Source organism: Melanotaenia boesemani, chromosome 18 (assembly GCF_017639745.1).
Source record: "Melanotaenia boesemani isolate fMelBoe1 chromosome 18, fMelBoe1.pri, whole genome shotgun sequence".
In the NCBI taxonomy this organism is placed as follows: Eukaryota; Metazoa; Chordata; class Actinopteri; order Atheriniformes; family Melanotaeniidae; genus Melanotaenia; species Melanotaenia boesemani.
The window spans coordinates 9,478,328-9,500,993 of record NC_055699.1 but is presented as its reverse complement, the minus strand read 5'-3'; the positions used below and the strand labels follow the sequence as shown (position 1 = coordinate 9,500,993).

General features: G+C 39.2%; 1 protein-coding gene across 1 annotated transcript in view; it reads left to right on the top strand.

Moving 5' to 3' along the window:
- pou6f2 (POU class 6 homeobox 2) overlaps nt 1-13,535 on the top strand; it is a 67,665-nt gene extending 54,130 nt beyond the window's left edge. Inside the window, exons 9-10 of the mRNA XM_041967504.1 lie at nt 5,392-5,560; nt 11,547-13,535. Coding sequence (XP_041823438.1) covers nt 5,392-5,560; nt 11,547-12,054 — 677 coding nt within the window. The 3' untranslated portion in view covers nt 12,055-13,535. The remainder of the gene's footprint in view (nt 1-5,391; nt 5,561-11,546) is intronic.
- The last annotated feature ends 9,131 nt before the right edge of the window (nt 13,536-22,666 follow it).

Sequence of the window (22,666 nt, the reverse complement as noted above, 5' to 3'; positions counted from 1 at the left end):
CTAAAGCAAGAGTGATATTTATTGCATATATCCTTAAACCAGCTGGTACAATCTACCTTTCATTTGAATGTGTTTCAGGTAAATAATTAAGATCTTAGGAAAATTCAATTACTATTCTTTGAGTGTGACGCCACTGCTGGTTTTCATTAATATAATTCTGGTATTCTTCTCTATACCAGGGATGGTAACACAAATCACAGAAATTTATATCTCTGACCTTTAAAAAAATAATAAACTTAATCTGTATGGTTATAATCAGCAAGTTGTTCTTTGTAGTTCTGGTAAACTGCACTTTAATATCACTGGCTGGAGATTTAACATGGTGGACAGTCTGTGTGGACAGTAGTTGACTGATTGTTTTATTTTTCCCCTGACTGCCATTTCTTTGGTTTATTAGACAATCCAAAGTGGCGTATGTTATATATAATGAACATAAGTTTTATTCTCCCTGTGCGTTGGCCTTTGACAGGGCCTTATAAATCACTGGGCCACAGCCTGTCAGCATGCAGCTACTGCCTTTAAAAACTCTGTTTTATTCAGATAAATTTTATTTGTCAGACTTGATTCTCCTAAACTCCATGTAAACTCATTTTAAAGGCAGCCATAGTTCCCTTGAATTTAATAAAAAAACAAGTCGCCATTGATCAACTTGTAGACATTGCGTTTAGTTATGTTTACTTCTAGCTTGGAAAATATCTCATAAACCATTTTTGAGTCTGCACAAAATCATAGTAGCTCAGGTCTCCAGTAATAGAATTAATGTTTTATGCTGAGTACGAGCCATATCTATTCCTCTCAATATCATTTACGGTATACATACGCAAAGAAAAATCCCCTGACTGTCAGCCTGACAGAAAATGAAATGCTATCACATCCACTGGCCACAAACAAAGCGTCAAAAACAGATTGAAAAGCTGAGAATGTCTTTTAATAATCAGATGAAGAAAAGTCAATCATATCAAGAGGAAACAAGTAATATTTTGTATTGAGGTTGTTTTTACTTTTTACTCTTATTAAACTGGATGAAGTCAATTGAGAATTCCTGCTGTTTCCCAGCTAAATTAGAAGTAAATTAAATGTGGTGTTAAAGTGCATTGCTCGGTGGCATTATATTTAACCTCCATTTAAACACAGAGTTAACATACAATCAGCATCCTGTCTGTGGAAAGAAAGACACAAGTTATAAATAATCATTGTTAATAAATGCTTTCTCACCAAGACATAGTTGCTTGGGTTTATACAGTTGCTTTTTTTCTTTTCTTACAGAAAACTGCTGCCAAAAACATTTATAGCTGTTCAAAAGAGCTCAAACTCACCATAAAAAAGGTCTGAAGGTTTTCACAGGTTATTAATATCGTCCCATTTTCAGCTTGACCTGCTCTTACTTGTGATCGACAGGTCAACTCTCCCACCATCCTGATTATTTTTTCACTACTCATTTTTTAAACAGTTTTTCCAATCTTTTTTTTTATATAATTATATGTATAATTTATATTTGTTTAGTAAAGACCCAAAACCAGTTATTTGTAGTTATCTATAAGAGGAAAATAGAGCTCTTAGCTTGCCTGACAATATCCTCAATGAAAAGAAAATTAACTGGCAATCTAATGACAAAACAGGGATAATTTAGTTTAGTGATAAAATGTTAAAGTAATTGCACTGGATCGTCATTTGTTGACAACTTAAAGTTACCTTGTTGCTTTCCTTTCTTTTTAGTACCATGTACATAGGTTTTCTTTTGTAGAAATTCCAACACAGCATTTCTCCAATCTACAGTCATAGTTTTAGACAAGTAAAAAAACAGAAAATGGTAAAGAACCTGTTAAAGAGGGATATACTGTAATTATTTTCTATCAGATTTAGCAGAAATGCCTATTTTTTAAATTAATTTAAGTTTTCATAATTTTTTGTGACCTTTCCAGATATAGAAGGCCCTGTAACCTGCTGCAGTTTTAAGAAAAAAAGAAAATTGCATATTTTCAATGTCTTTTACAGCTAAATGTTAAATTATAAGAAGAATTATCAGCTGATCAAACCTTTAAAAGTTTGAAAAGTTGTAAACAGTGCATCTGATTATATTTCATCTAAATATATTTACCTCAGGAGAAATATTCTTCCAGCAAGTTGACATTATACCCACATCTAGTCACAATGGGTACTGTGGCATGTTTTCTCAGAGAAAGGGATTTAATAATGAGATGTGGTTTTGAAATGTTTCAACACCATGTTTGAATACAGAGGTACAGAAGCCGACATTTGTTTTTAAACAGTTTTTTTATGATAATGGGATAATTTATCTCATTATCTCAAGAAAATAAACTTTGTCTTCTCGAAATAATGGATTATTCAAATTCAGGGTCACCATGGGACTGAGCTGCTTCTGGTCCATCACAGAACCAACACACAGAGACAAACATTCAATCAGGCTGGCACTCACTCCTAGCCAGAGTTTAGAGACTCAAATCAGCCTAACACTGATGTCTTTAGACTGTGGGAGGAAGTTGGGAGAGAACCCATGCATACACTGGGAAAACATACAAACTCCACACAGCTCCCCCCGTTTAATTTATCTTTATTGTGATTTTTACCTTTCAACAAACCCTTTATTTCGAATCAGGAAAAACCAGTGTTTCCCCCACCATTATATTAGAGGGGCGCCCCAACCTCCTAACAACTCCCACCAACCCTAGAAGAACAAGTTTATTTTATGTCCATTAATTACTCAATATATGATATATTGTTTATATTTTATATTTAAATATTCTTTTATTTTTGAAGTTATTTTAATTTTGCACCAGATCACAACAGAAGCAATCTAACAACAGGTTTATATTTTTTCCTTTTATTATAAGAATTAAACAGCCTGGTTTTATTTATTTATCTTATTCTCGTGTTGAGATGTAATTACGTCATGTCATGTCTGTACATGCCATGCTGCCTGCACACACTAGTGAGCTACACTCCCATCAGCAGAGATGGCGTGCACGTTGGAAACTGTTGCATCACCCACCTGTAAAACAGACAAAAATATCTGATTTAAAATCAGCTCTTATCTTGGGGGGAAGCAGGTGGAGGAGTTCCCTGCTCCAGTGTACTAAGAACGTCATGTCCATCGGGAAACACACACAGCTGAACAATCAGTCTCCTTGTCACTGTCATTTCTGAGACATATCACTGCATAAAATGGACGTCTCACATTGAGCTTCCATGTCCTAATGATCGTAAACTAGCTTGCTAGCTAGCTAGCTACATTCTGCTTGACTCCATGCTTCTTTGCTTCTTCCTGTCTCATATGAACATGAGAGTTTTCTGGATGGGCGGGGTAGTGAGCTGTCTGCTGTAAGTGAGAGAAGCTAAACTACGAAGAAAATCACTTGTAGATGCTTTAAATGCTGCTGTTTGTACGCGATGTTCGCAATATAGACATTTTATACATCCCACGTAAAACCTGTTGGGGTACATCGAGTATATCTGATATATCGCCCAGCCCTATGATAAATTATATTGGATTTTATTGAGAGTGTTTGTGGCCTACTTGGAAGAGTGCTGGTTTCTAGTCTAACTGCTGCAGGAATCAAGGACCTGCAATAGCTCTATCATACCTTGGATGCAGCAGTCTGTGTCTGAAGGCGCTCTACAGGGCTATCAGTGTTCAGGAAGTGTGTGGGGCAGTGGGGAGGGGGACTGTCTTTTAACATGGATGAGAGCTTAGCCATTATCGTCTTCTCTCCCAACACCTCAACTGGTTGGTCCTAGGGACGTCCCAGTACAGAGCTGTTCTGTACTGGGACGCCTCAGTACAAGCCAGCAATAGTTGCAAGCTGACATCAGTTCGAGGAACATCCATCACCGATCAGTACATTTGATTTTACTTCTATCAACTCTGACAAAGGCTGAAGTTGTAATGTGTCTATTATGTTTTACCAGTTGTCAATATACCTCATGGCTGTAACCCTCTCTAACTGTCATGCGGTCTATTTTGATCAATGAAAATGTAACACAGAAACCACTAACTTTTGAGTCCACCTTAATCATCTCCTTATCTCAAGAAAACAAACTTAATTTTCTCGAGCTAACGAGATAAATTATTCTGTTATCACGAGAAAATGGTCTTTGTTATCTCAAGATAATGATTCTAACAGGTCTAACAGCAGTTCTATTTCGCAGGAGGTCAGGGAGCATATCATTTAAAATTTTTCTCTTTAGTGAAGATACTGAGTGTCTAACTTGTTATTGTCCTGTTGTAATTAATGACATCTTAAAGTCATCTTTGTTGTTTTTCTATTTTTTTAACTTGGCTTCGAAAAATTTTATGCATTATTCTGTTTATTTAATGAAGCTTTTCTCCAACATTTATATAATGAGTTGAGTTTAAATTTTAAATTGCCCTAATCTTGACCTAATGTCTGAAGAAAATTGTGGCTCCAGAGTCAGCTCAGATGAGAACTGGTCCATTAGTCTTTCAATCCAGGCTAAGTAAATAGCTTCCACTGGGAGTGATGAAAAATGCTCATCACGGTGAAGATGATGAGGCCTGATGCTGTGAGTGCTCAGTCTGCAGTCCCTCATCCTCCCAGCATTCACACGTCTGGAGCACGCCGCATACGCTACACGTCACTTATGAGGCACAACGAGATGGCAGCCTCATAGATTTTTGCTTAAATACGCATGGAGGATTCCTTTAATAATTCATTGATAATGACCAGTATGAATAATTCAGAGGCACAAACTTTGCTTTAGTAAGCAGGATGCCAGGGCACCTGACATTGATGTACAATGTGAAATCACTTTTTATTAGCAGGGAAATTCTTTAAAATGCTTCACTGAAGTTTTTCACAAACGTGGGGTTCACAAACAACCTTTTTTTTCTTTGTGTGAGTGGGTTTCTTTTTAGTAACAAGCTTTATGATGTTTGTGTGTGCGGCTTGCTGCTTCTTTGAAGGCTTGAACTGCCTTAACAAAGGGTCATATGGATGTAATAATGTCTTTATACCATCTTTAAGCCTAATCTCAGAGAGCTAGCTTCAGAATGTATGTGTATTCATTCAGAAAGCAATAACTCCACAGATTCTTCCTCTCTTTCTATTGAATCAACAAACTGGTGTTTTGTCCATATGCTTTTATAAATTGTAAAAATAAAAGATAAACACCTTCAAGTCAAAGACATGACAGCCTGTATTCAAACTTTAGAGGAATTTATTCTGCAAATATCTCTCAGATATGTGTAGTTTACAGTAAAGAGAAATAACAAGTTTTGACCCAGGGCAGGACTATGTTTTTTTAAAGTTGTTAAGATATTATGGTCGCAAATGGCTCCATTTTTGCCTCATTCACTCTGAAAAACAGGGTGATGGAGGGCTAATAAAATGAGATGTATGTGTTGTATTGTAGACCCACAGACTGCCCCTAGCGAGGTGGATGGGGTCAACCTAGAGGAGATTCGTGAATTCGCCAAAGCATTCAAGATCCGCCGGCTGTCTCTGGGTCTGACACAGACTCAGGTGGGCCAGGCACTCAGCGCGGCCGAAGGGCCGGCATACAGCCAGTCTGCCATCTGCAGGTAAGAGCAAAACAAAGGCAAAAATGTAGCAATTAATCATGCGCTTTTTTTTTCTAATTAATATGTCCTCATTCCGTCAAGTGAAAGTAGATGTAGCAATGCAGCATCAGTGAGCTGTCAAGAGCTCCAATTCATTTCCATTCATCTTTTAAAAGACATTATTAAGATATTAAAATACATAATTGACTGACATGGCTTTACCTACCCTTCCTCTTCTCCCTTCCTTCTCACCCACTGACATGACAGCCCACGTTACTTATGTAAAATGCATACACAAGTATTACCAGAAGCACTTTAAGCATTTAATAATTACTAAGGCGCATCGCTGTTCCCTTTGCCTGAACATGAGAGAGCTTGACGCCGATGATCTGTTAATAAGATTGCCATGTTTTACTGCTTCCATGAGGACAGTTTAGTTATAAATGGTGCATTAGATATTCATGAGACAATCAGACAATCAATGTTTCATTCGTCCTGTTTTTCCACTTGACTAACGTTTTGCATGAAGAAACCAAATGAGCCACATTTGCCTTTCAAGTCGGAATAATTGGGCCACATGGTTTAAAAATATTACTTTTTCCAGACAACTAAATGGAAAAGTCATTAACAATGTAAGAAAATATTTCAAGCATTAGGATTCGTTAAAGAAGAAGATGGAATTCAATGGTAGGTGTTTTTCTGACATTTAAATACTTGAAGCCTGTTTGGCATATGTAATTCTACTGGATTGCTATATTAATTTTAATGTCACCTTGGAAATGTATGTACTTTGTTGATGGCCTGTACTGTTTAGGTGACACAGCACTGTCACGCACCTTTAAAATTTTCATCACATCAACATCAAACAGCCGATAAAATGTGAAATAGTACAGGAGTCTGGGTTCTTATGAGGCCTGGACTACTGTTTAAAGTTAAAAAAAAAATCACACATGAAATATTTATAGCCAGACATAATTCAAATATTTATAACATACATTAAAAGGCATTAGCTTCAAAAATAAACACTCAGTGGGCTATTACTCAGGCCGTTAAGATGGGGTTTTTTTTGTTGTTTTTTTTTATATATGACATTGGACATGACATCCTGATGTTTTAAGTAGCGGGCAGGCTTCACATGCTTTAGTTTAGTTAACATCAACATAGACATGAAGTTTGAGGAGAGTACCGTCACTGTAGCTCTGGGGCTCCAGCTCTGAACCCAGACAGTGAACAGACACTGACAGATGCTTCCATCTTGTCTGCTTTCATTGCTCACCACGTTTCCATTAGTTATTAGTTTATCTAAACAGGCACATGCATTACACGGGGGTATCTTCAAACCAATGATGTACCTGAGTATCTTCTTTCAGGTCAAATTAACTTTGATTTTGGTGAAATGAATTCAAAACTATTAGAAGTCTGTTTGGAAGTAAAAATCAAGCGTAATATGTGTTCCTTTAATAACATGATTGGGGAAAGAAATCACTGATAAGGTCTGCTGAAGATTCAACATGCCATCCTGATCTATCTTCTCCCTGTTTAAAGACGACCATAAAGACAGCCAGGGATGAAACAGGGATAAACAGCAACCTTGTAATTTCATAGATTCAGCCATTTTTCGTCTGCAGCCCCACTAAAGTTGGACAATAAACCAGTTTTATCAAATTACTGACACTCTGAGTCATGCCAGGATGCCATTTTCAAAAGGTGAAAATGTTTTTCACAATTTTCTATCAGAAGAGCAAATATAACAACATAAACCAGCATGACAAAAACTATCCAAGTGTGGTCTGAATAAGCAATATTCTCAATAAATGTGAGCAGAATCTAACCATTTGATACTAGATCAGAATTAAATGGTGTGAGCTAATTTATTTTTTTTTTTTAAATCTATTTAAAAATTATTGTCAGATTAAATAAAATATTAATTTTATTTTCTTTATTTGTTTTCAACTTAAATCAGCACATTATTAATCATTCAAAAATTCATTATTCCATAATACATCTTTTTCAAATTCCAATAAATGCGCACTGAGCATGTAATGCAAGCAGACTGCTAGTGAGGCTAGTGCTGCTAAATGGATTTCTTTATTAGCTCTGCTAGGAGAACATTAATGGTGAATGAACAGTATTTGTTAATGTAGTTGAAGTACATAAACATATTAGTACAGTGTTCTGTACGAATTTAGGAAATAGACTAATGCAATCCATACAACCAGAAAAGACACGATTCTGTCAACTGTCTGACTTCTTCTGTCAAAACAAATATGGATGTTAGAGTCACTTCCTGTGGTGCCATTGGATTAATTTAAAAGAATTTACTCATAATGACCTGTTTTTGTCCACATACATCTTGAATGTGGCTGCAGAGTGACCCAACCAGCGACAGTATAGGAAGACTGAGCTCAAATGTTATTTTCATCGTAGTCTTTCATGTTGCAGAATACAAGTAAAGTTTTTTTTCTCCAAAAGAGTTGAGATACTGTGTAAAATGTAAAAAAAAAAAAAAAAAAAAAATGCAATGATTGCAAATGTTATCAACTTTAATTTTATTCCCAAAAGAACTTAAACAACAAATCAGGTGTCAAAACTGAGACATTTTACCATTTCATTGAAACATTAGCTTATTTTGAATTTGACAGCAGCAACACATCTCTCAAAAGGCAGAAAAGACTGAACACTGGAGGAGCCTTTGGCAACAGCTTAGTAACATGACTGGGTTTAAAAAGAGCATTTCAGAGGGGCAGAGCCTCAAGGATGTAAAACAGGACAGAGGTTGACCAACCTGCGAAAAACTGTGTCTGAAAATTGTGGAATGATTTCAGAAAAATGTTCGTCAACATAAAATTACTAAGAATTTGAAGATCCCACCATCAACATTGATGCTTCTCAATCCAGGATCTTCAGGGCCCACTGCCCTGTAAGGTTTAGATATGGTCCTACTCCTTTACACCTGATTCAGATTAATGAACTTCCCCATCAAGTTTTTTTTGTAGACCCATTAGGGTGCCATTCATTTAATTCGGGTTTGTTCAACTAGGGTTACCTCTAAAACATGCTGGGCAGAGGGTCCTCAGGACAGGGATTGAAAACATTAATCTACATAATGGTTTCATCAAGAGATTCAGAGAATCAAGAGGAATCTCTGTGCACATGGGACAAGGCTAAATATCAAAACTGGGTCTGGTGTCTGTAAACACAGTTCACTGTGCAAGAAGAAGTCGGATGAAAACGATCCAGAAGCGCTGCCAACTTCTCTGGGTTAAAGCTCATTTTAAACAGTCTGAGGCAAAGTGGAAATCTGCTCTATGGTCAACTTAATCACAATTAAAAACCACGGATGTTGTGTAATGTGGACTAAAGAGGAGAGGGGCCATCCAGCTTGTTATCACCAGACAGTTCAAAAACCTTCATCTGTGATAGTGTGGGGTTGCACAGATGCCCCCATCGTGTGGGACATCTATGAAGGTTCCATCAATGCTGCAAAGAGGTTTTAGAGCAACATTTACTCCCATCCAGACAATATCTCTTTCAGGGAATACCATGCATATTTTAACAAGACGATGCTAAACCACATACTGCATCCAGCAGAACGGCATGACTTCACAAGAGAAGTCTGGGTGCTGAGCTGGCCTGTCTGCAGTTCTTTCACCAGCAGAAAACATTTGCCATATAGTGAGACAAAAAAATCCAGCAATTAAGGTCTGGAACTGATGAGCAGCCAGAATCCTGCATCAGACCAAAATGGGACAACATTCCTCTCCTAAAACTCCAGCAACAGTTTTCCTCACTTCCTAGACGTTTATAGGTAGTTGTTTAAACAAGAGGAGATGCTACACAATGCTAAACATCCTGTTCCAGCAGCACTTGTTGCTGCTATTAAATTCCAAATAAGCTAATATTTTCCATGGAATGGTAAAAAATGTCACTTTCAGTTTCAACATTAATATGTTGTGTCCTCTTGGGAATCTTCCAAATCATTGCATTCTGTTTTTATTTACATTTTACACAGTGACTCAACGTTTTTGGAAATGGGGTTGTATTAATAGTCAACAGTCAATCAACTAAACACTTCAATCACTTAAATAGCACAAGAAGAAACTATAGTACTGTCAAGGCAAGCCAAATTTCCAGGTAACTCTGTGTTGCTTTCAGGTCACATCATTCAGTTTTATTTAAACAACATACCTTTCAGATAGCTGTCTTGTGGTTCATGGCTTTAAACCCTCAGGCAGTTGGTAACTCAGGCCAAACATACAGCAGCATGTCTAAGCAGAACTCCTGAGCTACTTTAAGAAGAGCCAGAGAGGCTTCCCCCCTCGTGCTGATGCACTAGAGGAAGAAGTGCATTCTGCCAGCTGAGCAGCTCTCAACTCATTTTAGTATCTGCGGTTCTTGTTGATCCATGAAATGTCCTGTCTCTGGTGACTCTTCATATTTACTAATGTATTCCCCTCAGTATGGAGCCCTCCTCTTTCCACTGTTTAGGAGAAGGATGGGGTTATAAATAATACCGCCTGTCGACAAGGAGGAATGCACCAACCAGGTGTAGAGACAGAGGAAGTTTATGCATGCATGGACATCTCGCCCTAAGTTCACTTTGAAATTAAAAACAACCTTTTTGGTAATGTTTGTTCCACAGAGAGCAGAGTTTCATTGTAACTTTTGATAAGTTATTTAACCAAAAGATTTATCACTCATTTTTATATTTATTCCAGTGCATTTAGAAGCTTTTTAGAAGAATATGGTTATTTGTTTGTTGTTAATCCTAATTTAGTATTGGATCATACAATTTTTTGGTAAAGATACCTGTACATACTTACTGTTGTCTTGCTCAATATTGAACAAGTAACCGCAGTGTTCCTGTCACAATCCAGGCCTCTCACTAAGTTACTGTTAGTGGATCAACTCAAGATTATTATGACATAAATGAGCAGCATCACTACAAAAACCCCTTTGTTGGATGGTGAGGTTCCTCTTTCAATGTTAAAGAATTACCATGTTATTTACATATTAGTATTTGAAAACCAAAAATATAAGTTGTCTAAAACAACCATGCGGTATTATTTTTTTTTTGTTAGCATGAAATCATCTAAAAAAAATGATTGAACATTTGTTTCTCTCTTTTTTCCCATGAAGACTCAGTACATAGTAAAAGCATGGTCCACCAAATAATGATGATAAGAAACATTACAGGAATGAGAAGAGACTAATTAAAAGCTTCATCATATCTCATACTTCATTTCATCTCACACACAAAAACACCTGACAGTCACTGAGCTGCCAAGTAGCAGTTGTTACATCATTTTCTGTTTATACTGTGACTTACTGAAATTTTCAATGTGAAGTTTAAATTATGGGTAAAGTTGCAGGAGTTTTCAGTAATAGAGTGTGTAAATGTATTCCTATTAAATATAAATTAAGTGGTTGTTAGAAGTTGAAAGAAAGTTTGAAAAATGTATTAAATGTACATTTTGATTAATAATTCAAGCTGTTTTTTGTAAATAAATGATGGTGCCATATTTAACTGCATGCATTAGTGGATATTTTGGTTCATAACACCTGAGGGAAAGAAATGGGATATATGGGGTAATTCCCATTTGTTTTCTTGTTGCTTATGAGACCTTTTAAGTATGGTCTTTAAACCATTTAGATAATTATATGGTATGTTTTCAGTTCAGCTGCCCCTGATTTTTAGCCATTGGCAATATCTCCTTGTTCCACTATTGCCAAATTGGGACAGAGCACCACAGCCTCACCCAAAAGAAAAATAATAATGATAAAAAAATAATAATAATAACTGAACACATTACTTGCAGCACACCTTCTGCTGCTGCAGCTGGGGTGTTTCCAGGTGCAAGATACAGTGGTGTTTGTCTCAGATTAGCATCTGCATGTTAGTCTCAGTCCCTGTGGCATTCTGGTTGAGGAGATTAAAAGGCAGGCAGCTTATCCCTTGTTCTAGCAGGGCACCTAAGTAAGATTCTTTTTTCTCAATTCTCCCCAGACACACCATCCTGAGAAGCCACTTTTTCCTACCACAGGAAGCCCAAGAGAACACTATAGGTAGCAGTCTGACAGGCAAACTGAACCCTGGCCTTTTATATCCTGCCAGGTTTGAGAAGTTGGACATCACCCCTAAAAGCGCCCAGAAGATTAAGCCCGTTCTGGAGCGCTGGATGGCCGAGGCTGAAGCCCGCCACCGATCCGGAATGCAGAACCTGACTGAGTTTATCGGCAGCGAACCTTCGAAAAAACGCAAGCGGAGGACCTCTTTCACCCCACAGGCACTCGAGATCCTCAACAGCCACTTTGAGAAGAACACACACCCCTCCGGACAGGAAATGACGGAAATAGCAGAGAAACTGAACTATGACAGGGAGGTGGTGCGTGTCTGGTTCTGCAACAAGAGACAAGCACTGAAAAACACAATAAAGCGCTTGAAACAGCCCGAACTCGGAGTGGCTGCACCAATGGACCCTCTCACCGATTCTCTGGAGGAGCTCCCGAAATGAACGAGCTCTCTGACAAAACAGTGGAGTGGAAAAGTGGCAGCCATTAAAAACAACAAAGATGGACAAACTCCTCTTGCAATGAGAACTGAAAACGTTCCCAAGTCACCTGGATGGACAGTCATGAGTTTGCAAACAAAAACTTTGTGTTGTCAGTGTGATTATCACAGTTATGTAAATGACCTTGGCAAAACCAAAAAAAAAAAAACAACAAAAAAAAAAAAAAAACAGAGATTAATATCTGAGAATTATGTAAAAAAAACATACGGCGTGCTGTTTTAAAGAGTTTTAGATTCTGGCCTTACAGACCAGATTGTCGCCCAAAATTTGGTTCCCATGAGGAGGGATTTAGTAAAGAGATCATACCAAATCAAAACACTATTTACCAAAGTCTGTTGCATCTGAGTACTAAGAATAATTTTGTAATGTAAATGTGATCTAAATTTCTACATTTGTACTGGCAAAATCTAAGCTATATGTGTGAGGTTGAGTGTACATTTTATCTTTGTCCCAATTTCTTTTTTCTTCATTGTTTTTATGTAAATATTTTAAAAAAGAAAAAAAAGCTGTCTACAGATTGAATCACACTGATAAAGTTCTTTTTTGAACAAAAAATGAACCTTTGCTGTTTAACAACTGGATTATAATGTTATTTGCCTCTGATTTGTGTTTTGTTTGCAAATATTTTCAGTCACAGTGTAACTTTGTACAACTTTTACAGGTATTTATTAATAATTTCATGAGATTGTTACAGAGGATTAACAAAAAGGAAGGAAAACAAAGGACTGTCACTTAATAATGATGCCCATGAGAGGTTTCCGTGTGAAGTATACTGCAGCTTTGTTTCGAGCTACTGTGTCATTCTGTTGCCAAAGCCTGATAGCCAAAGAACACACAAACTTCAGCTCAAGGACTGGGGAAGATTTAACTTTTTTATTTCTTTGTTCACATGGCTTTCTCCCCTTTTTCTAAAGTGTTTTATTCTGTGTTGAAAAAAGAAAAAACATGTCAAACAGCTACATCAGTGTCTTTTGTAATTTCTTATCACGGCAAAATGTAAAATGTGTTTTCTTTCAGCCAGATTTGCCTCTGCATGTTTCAACTCCAACAACACTGAGAACTGTTTAATGGATTTTCACCTGACATCCCAAAATGAACACGATAACCTGAATTTTTATGATATGACCAAAAATAAACCCCTGACATGATACTTGATAAATATTTTAATTATGTCCTAAAATTGAATTAATGAATATGGTGAAGGATTTTTGTTGCCACTGACCGAACTACTGAGCTCATTTTAGTTTAGCTGTTTTTTTGTAACCAGAATATTTCAAACCAGGTATGCATTTCTGCAAATATAATTTATTAAAGTTGTTATAGTCTGCATTCATTTCAGCTAAATGACATTCACAGATGTTAATTAGATTTTTATTTAGCTCTGTATTGTTATTTCTATCTTTTTATTTAAATGATCATCCTCAATATTTTGTGTGTGTGTTTTTTTTTTTTTTGTTGTTGTTGTTATCTTTAGGATAATTTGCATTATGGGAGTTATTTCAAATAATTCACTCTTCGTTTGTGCACTGCAATTTTAGTTTTACACGGTGTTTTCTTGTCAGAAATGTCACTCTTCACAACAAACTCTCAGACCGTCACTACAAATATTGGGCTCTTACAAAATCCCTTACAGGAAAGAGAAAGAAGTGAATGCTGAGAATAAGTGTCATATGTCAGAATGAGTGAACTCAATTTGAAGTGAGGTGAAATGTGATGCAATTTTTTCGGAATCAAGTGTCTGCTTGATACATGTCCTTCCATGTCACTCTGGATATCTGTTTTTTTTTAGTCTCTTGTGCACTGCTGTATTCTCCATCGCCTGGAAACCATGCACACACATTGTAAATGTTAGAAAACACATTTTAAACAAAGCCTTAAGTGTTTGTGTTGTAAAAATGCTATAAAAAAAAAGAAAAAAAAATGACAGCCACAGGTCATAGTGATTTATATCTAAATTTACATCTGCACATTCACCTTATTTTCACTGAACTTAGCAATTTCGTGAGTTTTCATTTTGATTCCAAGGGGGGAAAATCTTATTTCAGCAAGAACCTAAAAAAAAAACAACAACAAAAAAATAACATGTCTGCAGAGATAAATATATTTAAAAACAAAAAAAACAGCAGTGGATCAGATGGGAGGCTTAACAAAAAAAAAAAAATAAAGCTGTTACCAAAACAAAAACATAGAAGACACACAGTAGAGTTATGCCTTTGCTCAACTTTTCAATGCTGGACCAAAGCTCTATAGTTATGCACATTGTACAGAGAAATAAGATTCACAATGTTGACAATCTTTAAAATCTGAGAAGAATCGAAGTAGAAATGTACAGTAGATCATCCAAGGTTTACCTCAGTGCTGTTCTTGTGAGACTCAAACAAATGCCATACAAGCAGCTGCAGGCCAGAGGAGAAGTGGGTTACTCTGCACTGTGTCGATGTTCACTCTCATGGAGGGAGAGGCTTGTGTTTTCTTTTTATTTTGTGACACACAATTGTTTTACTTTAATGAAGTGTTTTCTTAAACCACATGTGACTCATTTTGTTTTCATGTTATTGTAGACTTATTTCTCATACTGTGTGATGTAAGTTTGCCTCTTGGTTGTCACAGCCCTGTAGTTCCGTGTAGAAGGACACAACAGCAAAGACGCTCTAAACTCAATTAGGAATTATAAGTTTATCACCTTTGCAAAAATCATTTGTGAAATTTTAACAACGTAGACAAACTGGGGTTGAAGTTTTGTTGATAGTCGAAAAACTAGAAACCAAAGCTGAAAAGCCTGCAAAGGTTAGTTTTCATTTTTTTATTGACTGAAAACTGTACTTAATCTATAGAGCAATATCTGTTTGGTCAGTTAAGCAGCACTTTGTGTATTTCTAAAAAAAATTTAAAAGAAAGAAAGAAAAAAGCATCAAGTCTGTCACATTGATTTGTACCATAATTAGTAATAAACAATTGTTTGACATGAAATTTGTGTTAAGTTTCCCGTGGAATTACTTTTCATGATAGTTTCTCTTATATAAAACCAAAAGCACAGTAACTTTGAAAACATTTGGTAAAAAGTAGATAGAAACCTGTAATTTTTTTAATCTGGGTTGCTATTAAACTAACTTTTGTAGTCTTTATATATTACAAAAGAAGCTGTCAGACACAGGAATGTCCTCAAATAGGATTATTCAGAAGAGACAATAAGACTGATAACTTCCAAAACAACTTTGAGCATGTCTTCATCAAGATCACAAGTCCTAAATGACAGCAGATTAGACCTGAAGCCTGAGAGAGATGTTAAGTAAAAGCTGCATAGTCACAGTTAAGCTTCAATTAAAACTATTTTTCAAAGTGGAATTCCAACTGAGCTATTCTGTTTAATTTAGGTGGCATTTACTAAATTCAATTTTAAAGTCACCAAGCTAATACCTGTTCCAGGCCTGTCTTTTGTATGTGCAGACCCTGATTTCTAACTTCTAGCTTGTTTAGCTTGATTAATCTTCCTATAATATTATGAATAGCATGATTAATCATAGTTATAAGTTGTCATTACATCGACATGCTAGTTGAACTAAAACCTGGGGTTAAGAAATAGAAAAAAGACCAGTCATCAGCTTATGGTAACTAGCTTAGCTTAGTAGCAGTTTTGGTTTCATTTGACCCAAATCATTTAATTTCATGAAGATAAGGAGTGATCGAGAAGGGGAAAAGTAGAGAAAATTTAATTGCATTACCAAGAAAAACGTAAGAGAAACATACAGTAGATCCATATGCTGGACAAAATCACTGACCCTAATAGACAAGAGTCCTGACATAGCAAACTTTTTGAACTGAGTGGATGTATTGGTTCAAAAGTTACAATCTAGTGAAGCTCACAAATGCTTTTACACTGACTGTGCGTAAAATCTGCAAATTAACAAGCCAAAGTTGTGCCAAAATTGGAATCCCTCCAAAAATTGACCTACTGTTTGTTCCATTTTGTAAACAATATCTAGCACTTGCAATACATTTAACTGTTCTTTTTATTTTACCAGTCAGTGGCTATGATTAATCAAATTTAATATAATTTTGGAACTTGTTTAAAACATTTTGTTTTAAACTTGCAGTGAACATATGTGTGCATAAAAGCATAGTCTTGAAATTTAGTATGCAGAGCCCCGTAACAGGATTCTTCCAATATTGCTCATAGATAGACCATAACAAATTCAATAACTCAAAATTCAACACAGCGAGTTGTCAACTTCACATTTTCTATAGTGGAATGTAATTTGTTTTCATTTAGTTACATCTAAATAACATAATTAAATTTAGGAATCGTTATATATATTGTATTAAATATTGATTTCAATCTCAGTAATCCTGTTTCTTAATCCACAGAGCTAAATGATTCAGCAGCTATCTTCAGCTATGAAAATAAATTGCATAATGTTCTGCTACCACCCACCAGATTCAAAAGCTTGCCAACTAGTGTTTTAGCCCACATAAGCATGAACAAAACAGGCTGGGGAAAAAATTAATAGTAGCTTCTTCTAATAGTTAATGGCTAAGAGTTAACTGTCATTTTGACTCTCTGGAATTTATCCAGGTAGGTTTCATTAAGGTATCCACAGTAGAGTGTAAGGTTCAGTCTAAGTCAATCTAGGTCCTACAATAACTTTGTGGTAAATTATATAGGTCAATGTATAAAATGTGTTATTAACTCTCCTCCCTGAGCCGCCACCCAACCATGGTGGAGGAGTTTGCTCGTCCAGACGATCCTAGGAGCTATGTTGTCGGTGGCTTTATGCCCCTTGTAGGGTCACCCATGGCAAACAGGTCTCTAGGAGAGGGACCAGACAAAGCGCGGCTCGAAACACTCCTATGACAACGAAAAACTATGGACGCAGGTTTCCCTTCCCTGGACGTGAGTCAACGGGGCCCTCCTCTGCAGCCAGGACTGGAGGTGTGGCATGGAGGCGAGCGCTTGAGAGCTGGGCTTTTGCCCATGGAGCCCAGTCGGGCTCAGTTTGAATGGGTGACATGGGCTCTCCCTCCCCTGGGCTCACCACCTGCAGGAGGGGCCATAGGGGTCGGGTGCAGTGTGAGCTAGGCAGGGACCCTGGCAGTCTGATCCTCAGCTGCAGAAGCTACCTCTAGGGACGTGGAATGTCATCTCTCCAGCGGGGAAGGAGTCTGATCTGGTCCGTGAGGTTGAGCAGTTCCGGCTGGATACAGTTGGACTCCCCTTGAAGCACGGCTTGGGCTCTGGAACCACTGTCATCGAGAAGGAAGTTGCTCCTAGTAAGATGCACCGAGCAGGTGTGGACATACTCATTGCCCCCTGACGTGGCATGGACGAGAGGGTAGCCTCCCTCCGCCTTCAAGTGGGGGGGAAAGGTGCTGACTGTTGTTTGTGCTTATGCACCGAACAGCAGGGGAAAGGGTGTTGGAGAGCACTCCTTCCAACTCCCTTGTTTTGCTGGGGGAACTTAATGCTCACGTGTGCAGTGACAGTGATACCTGGAGGGGTGTGATTGGGCTGAATCCCTGATCTGAATCTGAGCGGTGTTTTGTTATTGGGTTAGCTCCTTAGTGGCAGGGCCCCCGGGGTTGGATGAGGTCCACCCAGAGTTTGTTAAGGCTATGGAAGCTGTAGGACTGTCTTGGCTGACATGCCTCTGCAGCATTGCGTGGATATCGGGGACAGTTCCCCTGGACTGGCAGACTGGGGTGGTGATCCCCTTCTTCAAAAAGGGGGATTGGATGGTGAGCTCCAACTACAGGGGGATCACACTCCTCAGCCTCGTCGGTAAGGTCTACTCAGGTGTCCGGGAGGAGGCTCCGTCAGATGGTCAAGCCTAAGATTGAGGAGGAGCAGTGTGGTTTTCGTCCCGGTTGTGGAATGGTGGACCAGCTCTACACCCTCTTCGGCGTCTTGGAGGGGGCAGTTTGCTCAACCAATCTACATGTGCTTTGTGGAATGGGAGAAGGCGTTCGACCGTGTCCCCTGAGGACTCCTGTGGGGATTGCTCCGGGAATATGGAGTGCCGGACTCCCTTGTACGAGCTGTCCGGTCCCTCTACAACTGGTACCACCGGTACCAGCCGGTATTGTTATACTTTTGTTTTGTTCATTTGACCTCTTTTAAGAGCCCAAAATTGTTTCTTGAGTATTTTTTTGTGTAAAAAAGACCATTCCTTTGTAAAAACCAACTGTGTCCTTGTCCTTCACCAGCTCGGTCCCTCACATTTGGTGGCAGTGGTGGGATCAGCTAAATAAGGACAAAGGTGTTTTTTTCTCAGCAATATTTTTTTTTTTTGTCTACCCTACTGGGTTTTGTTTTTTCTGAGACATGCATCGTGGAGCAAGGAAAAACAGGCCAGAGACAAAGATGGCGGATGAACTAACTGCTTGCGAGGAGGAAATGGAGGACGGAGCTCCCAAAATGGCCGCAGACACTGAGGGTGAAGATGTCAGGGAACCAATGCTGACAGATTTGGCTGGAATCTTACAGGCTTTCATGGCGCAACAGGTAAAATTAAAACATGAATTTACACGCCAAGACAATTTTTTTAAAGCCTTGCAACACCAGTTTCAGCTTTTGCAAATGGAAATGCAGGCACACACATCTCCCTTACACGGGCCAGTTACCAATCTCTCATGAACCAAAACTGCAAAAGTTAACCAGTGAAGATGATATTGAGCATTCCCTGGTTACCTTTGAGAGAATTTCAGCTGCCTGCAGATGGCCACAAACAGACTGGGTCTTCCACCTCATACCTTTACTCACCGGTAAGGCAAGGAGTGCCTCTGTTAACATGGATGTTGATGAGTCTCTGGATTATGATGATGTGAAAGAAGCCATATTAAAAAAATATGACATTAACCCAGCGACTTACAGACAAAGGTTCCGGTTCCTGTATGTGCAGCCTGATGAGAGCCCCAAAGAACTCTACGTGAGGTTGAATGTGTTATATGGAAAATGGATTCAGCCCAAAGGTAAAACTGTACAGAAAATTGGTGAACTGATAATTATGGAACAATACTTAAGAATGCTGTCCCCTGAGCTTCAGGTATGGATTAAAGAACACAACCCTACATCTACAGCTGAAGCTCCCTCACTTGCTGATGTGTTTGTGGCTGCTAGGCGGAAGGGCCAGCCATGGAGTAATACTGCCATGAAGGAGAAAAATGCCCACAGGCCACCACCACCTCAATACCACCAGAGGGCAGCAAGTGTGAGTAAAGCCCCTGTAAGGAAGGATCATCAAGAAAAATCATTTGCCAAACCTGGTAAAAGAGCTCCAGTTTGTTACCTCTGTTGGCAGGAAGGTCACACTAAGCCCGTGTGCCCAAGAAATCCATTAAAACTCACACAAATATGCTTTGTACCAAGAGAGGCTGACGACTTGAAAATGGATTGTCAGTGAAAATGACTGTGGTGAAAATCAATGGGAGAAAAATCAAAGCTTTGATAGACACTGGCAATACTCAGACCCTGGTGCACAGACAGTGTGTACCAAATAATAAAGTGTGTACTCTTGAAACCATCCCAATCGGTTATGTGCATGGTGATGAAAAGCCTTATCCTACTGCTGACATTTTTATTGAGGTGCAAGGACAGTCGTAGCTGTTGAATGTTGGTGTTGCAGACAACTTGCCATTCCCAGTAGTTTTGGGTGAAGATCTGCCAGTGCTGTATGATTTACTGAAACCTGTATACAATTGTAATGTTGTAACAAGACCCCAAGCTAAGCAAAATGAGCATCTCCCAAGTCTCAGTGCCTTGCTTTTCTTTGACGCTGACCTAGAAACAAATCCCAGGAAATCTAGGAAAGCACGCAGTCAGAGAAGGCAAGAGAAATTCAAGCACACAGAGGTCAAACTACAAGTTGAGGTTGCTTTGGAGGTTCCCTTGGGATTTAAAATCCCAACTAACATAATTGAGATGCAACAAAATAACCCTTCATTGTCAGCCTTTTGTTGAGAGCTAGAGAATGAGAGTCTGAGGTTGAGACAGGAAAAAGCAAAGTGGAATACTTTTTTCAGAACGGCATCCTTTATCATTATCATTTTCAGACTAAGCGGCTAGTGGTCCCTGAAACAGTCCGAGATGTAGTCCTTACTTTGGGCCATTCTGTTCCCTGGGCTGGCCACCTAGGGAAACACAAGACCACTGCTCGCATTAGATGACATTTCCACTGGCGTGGCCTGCGCTCAGATGTAGCACAATTTTGCAGGAGTTGCCCTCAGCGTCAGAAGACATCAGCAAGAGGCCCCTCAAGAGCTCCACTCCAACTTCTGCCAGTAATTGATCATCTTGGGTTGGACATTGTTGGTCAAGTAGGGAAAAGCAAAGCTGGAAACCGTTACATGCTGGTCATCACAGATTTTGCCACCAGGTATCCTGAAGTCTTTCCATTAAAATCTGTAAAGACAAAATCTGTGGCTTTTTCACTGATACATTTTTTTTCCAGGGTTGGATTCCCCCAGGAAATTCTCAGTGATCAGGGAACGAACTTTATGTCTGTACTGTTGAAAGAGGTTTATAAGCTGCTCAGCATCAGGAGTATGAGGACTACCCCATACCACCCCCAAACAGATGGGCTTGCAGAGCGCTTCAGTCAGACCCTCAAACAAATGCTTCGTAAGTTTGTGGATGACATCGGGTCTGACTGGGATCAGTGGCTGCCTTATCTGCTTTTTGCTTACAGGGAGGTGCCTCAAGCTTCCACTGGGTTCTCTCCTTTTGAGCTTCTCTATGGTCATGAGGTAAGGTCTGACTTTGTTAAAGGAAACATGGGAAGGAGACCAAGGCCAGGATGAACCTGTGAATGTGGTATCATATGTTATCCAGATGAGAGAGAAACTGCAAAAGATGAGTGAGTTAGCCCAGAAATGCATGACAGAGGCACAGCAGTCACAAAAAGCATGCTATGATCGTTCAGCCAGAGAGAGAAACTTTGAGCCAGGCCAAAAGGTACTGGTAATGCCACCGACAGCAGATAGTAAGCTGCTGGCAAAATGGCAGGGTCCCTTTGAAGTTTAAAGGAAGTTAGGCCCTACTACTTACCAAGTTGCCACTCCAGGGCTTCAGCAATCCAGTAGAGTGCTCCATGTTAACCTGTTTAAGGAGTGGGTCCCACGCACTGAGAAAGGGGCAGAAGTGCTGCTCATCCATGGTGTGGGGGAAGAAGAAGAGGTGGATCAATATCTACCATCGCTGTCTGCTGCTGACCTGGTTTTGAGCCATCTCACCAAAGAACAACAGTCTGAGGTAAAATCTTTGCTTAATACAGACATATTTCAAGAATACCCTGGCTGCACAGATCGAGTGGAACATGATATTGTGTTAAAGGCTGAGGCACCAGTAAAACGTATGAGTTACAGGATACCAGAGCGCCCCGGCCACCTTCCAGAGATTGATGGACAAGGTCCTGGATTGACTTGCTGCTTATGCCTGTGCATATCTTGATGACATTGTCGTTTATAGTGACTGCTGGGAGGCGCAAATGGAACATCTTACTGAGGTCCTGGGCCGCTTGGGTTCTGCCGGCTTCATAGTAAACCCAGCAAAATGTGTCCTGGCCCCAGCGGAGACACAGTACCTTGGTTTCACCATTGGAGGTGGGGTCATTAAACCGTAAGTTGATAAGTTCAAAGCAATTGAAGCCTGTCCTCTTCCACAGACCAAGAAGCAGCTAAGATCTTTTATAGGTATGGCTGGCTTCTACCATCACTTCATTCCAAACTTCTCTGCGACTTGCCACCCTGACTGATATGACAGGTAACCAGCACCCTCACCAAGTTAAGTGGACGGCAGAGGCAGTGGCGGCTTTCCACGACGTCAAGCAATTGCTAAGTAAGGACCTAGTTTTGCACAGTCCAGATTTTGACCGGGATTTCATCCTGCAAACTGATGCCTCTGAGAGGGGTATTGGAGCTGTGTTTCTGCAGGGATCACCAGGGCATCTGCATCCTGTTGTTTACATCAGCCGCAAGCTGTTTCCCAGAGAATAGTGTTATGCCACAGTGGAGAAGGAAACTCTGGCTATCAAGTGGGCTCTGGACTCTTTTAAGTATTACTTGCAGGGGAGGGAGTTCATCTTGCAGACAGACCATAAAGTGTTGCAGTGGCTGGACAGGATGAAAGATACGAATGGAAGGATTACTTAAGGGTACCTCGCCATGCAGCCATTCCGGTTTGTGGTTCAGTACAGGGGGTGTGATGGCCGTACCTACAGCCACACATTTAAAGGCGGTAACCCCCACTACACCAACACATTTCAGTTATGTTAGTTTGAGTTAACACTATTTTGTTTATATATTTGGTTTAAATTAGGATGAAATGCTTTAGTTCTCTTTTGTTAGTGTGCACATTAGAGCACCATTGTATTTTCAATTCTGTTTAAGTTCTGTGTATTTAAAATATATTCTCTTCTGTTAATGGTGCTGGGGGAGTCTTACGAATACTTGGGGCAGAAGTGAGCACAACTGGTAGAAGCCAAGGAGCAGGACATGCCATGGGCCTAGACCAAGCCAGCTCCTTCCAGAGGGGAGAGCAATTGCCTCCATATCTTTAAATTTA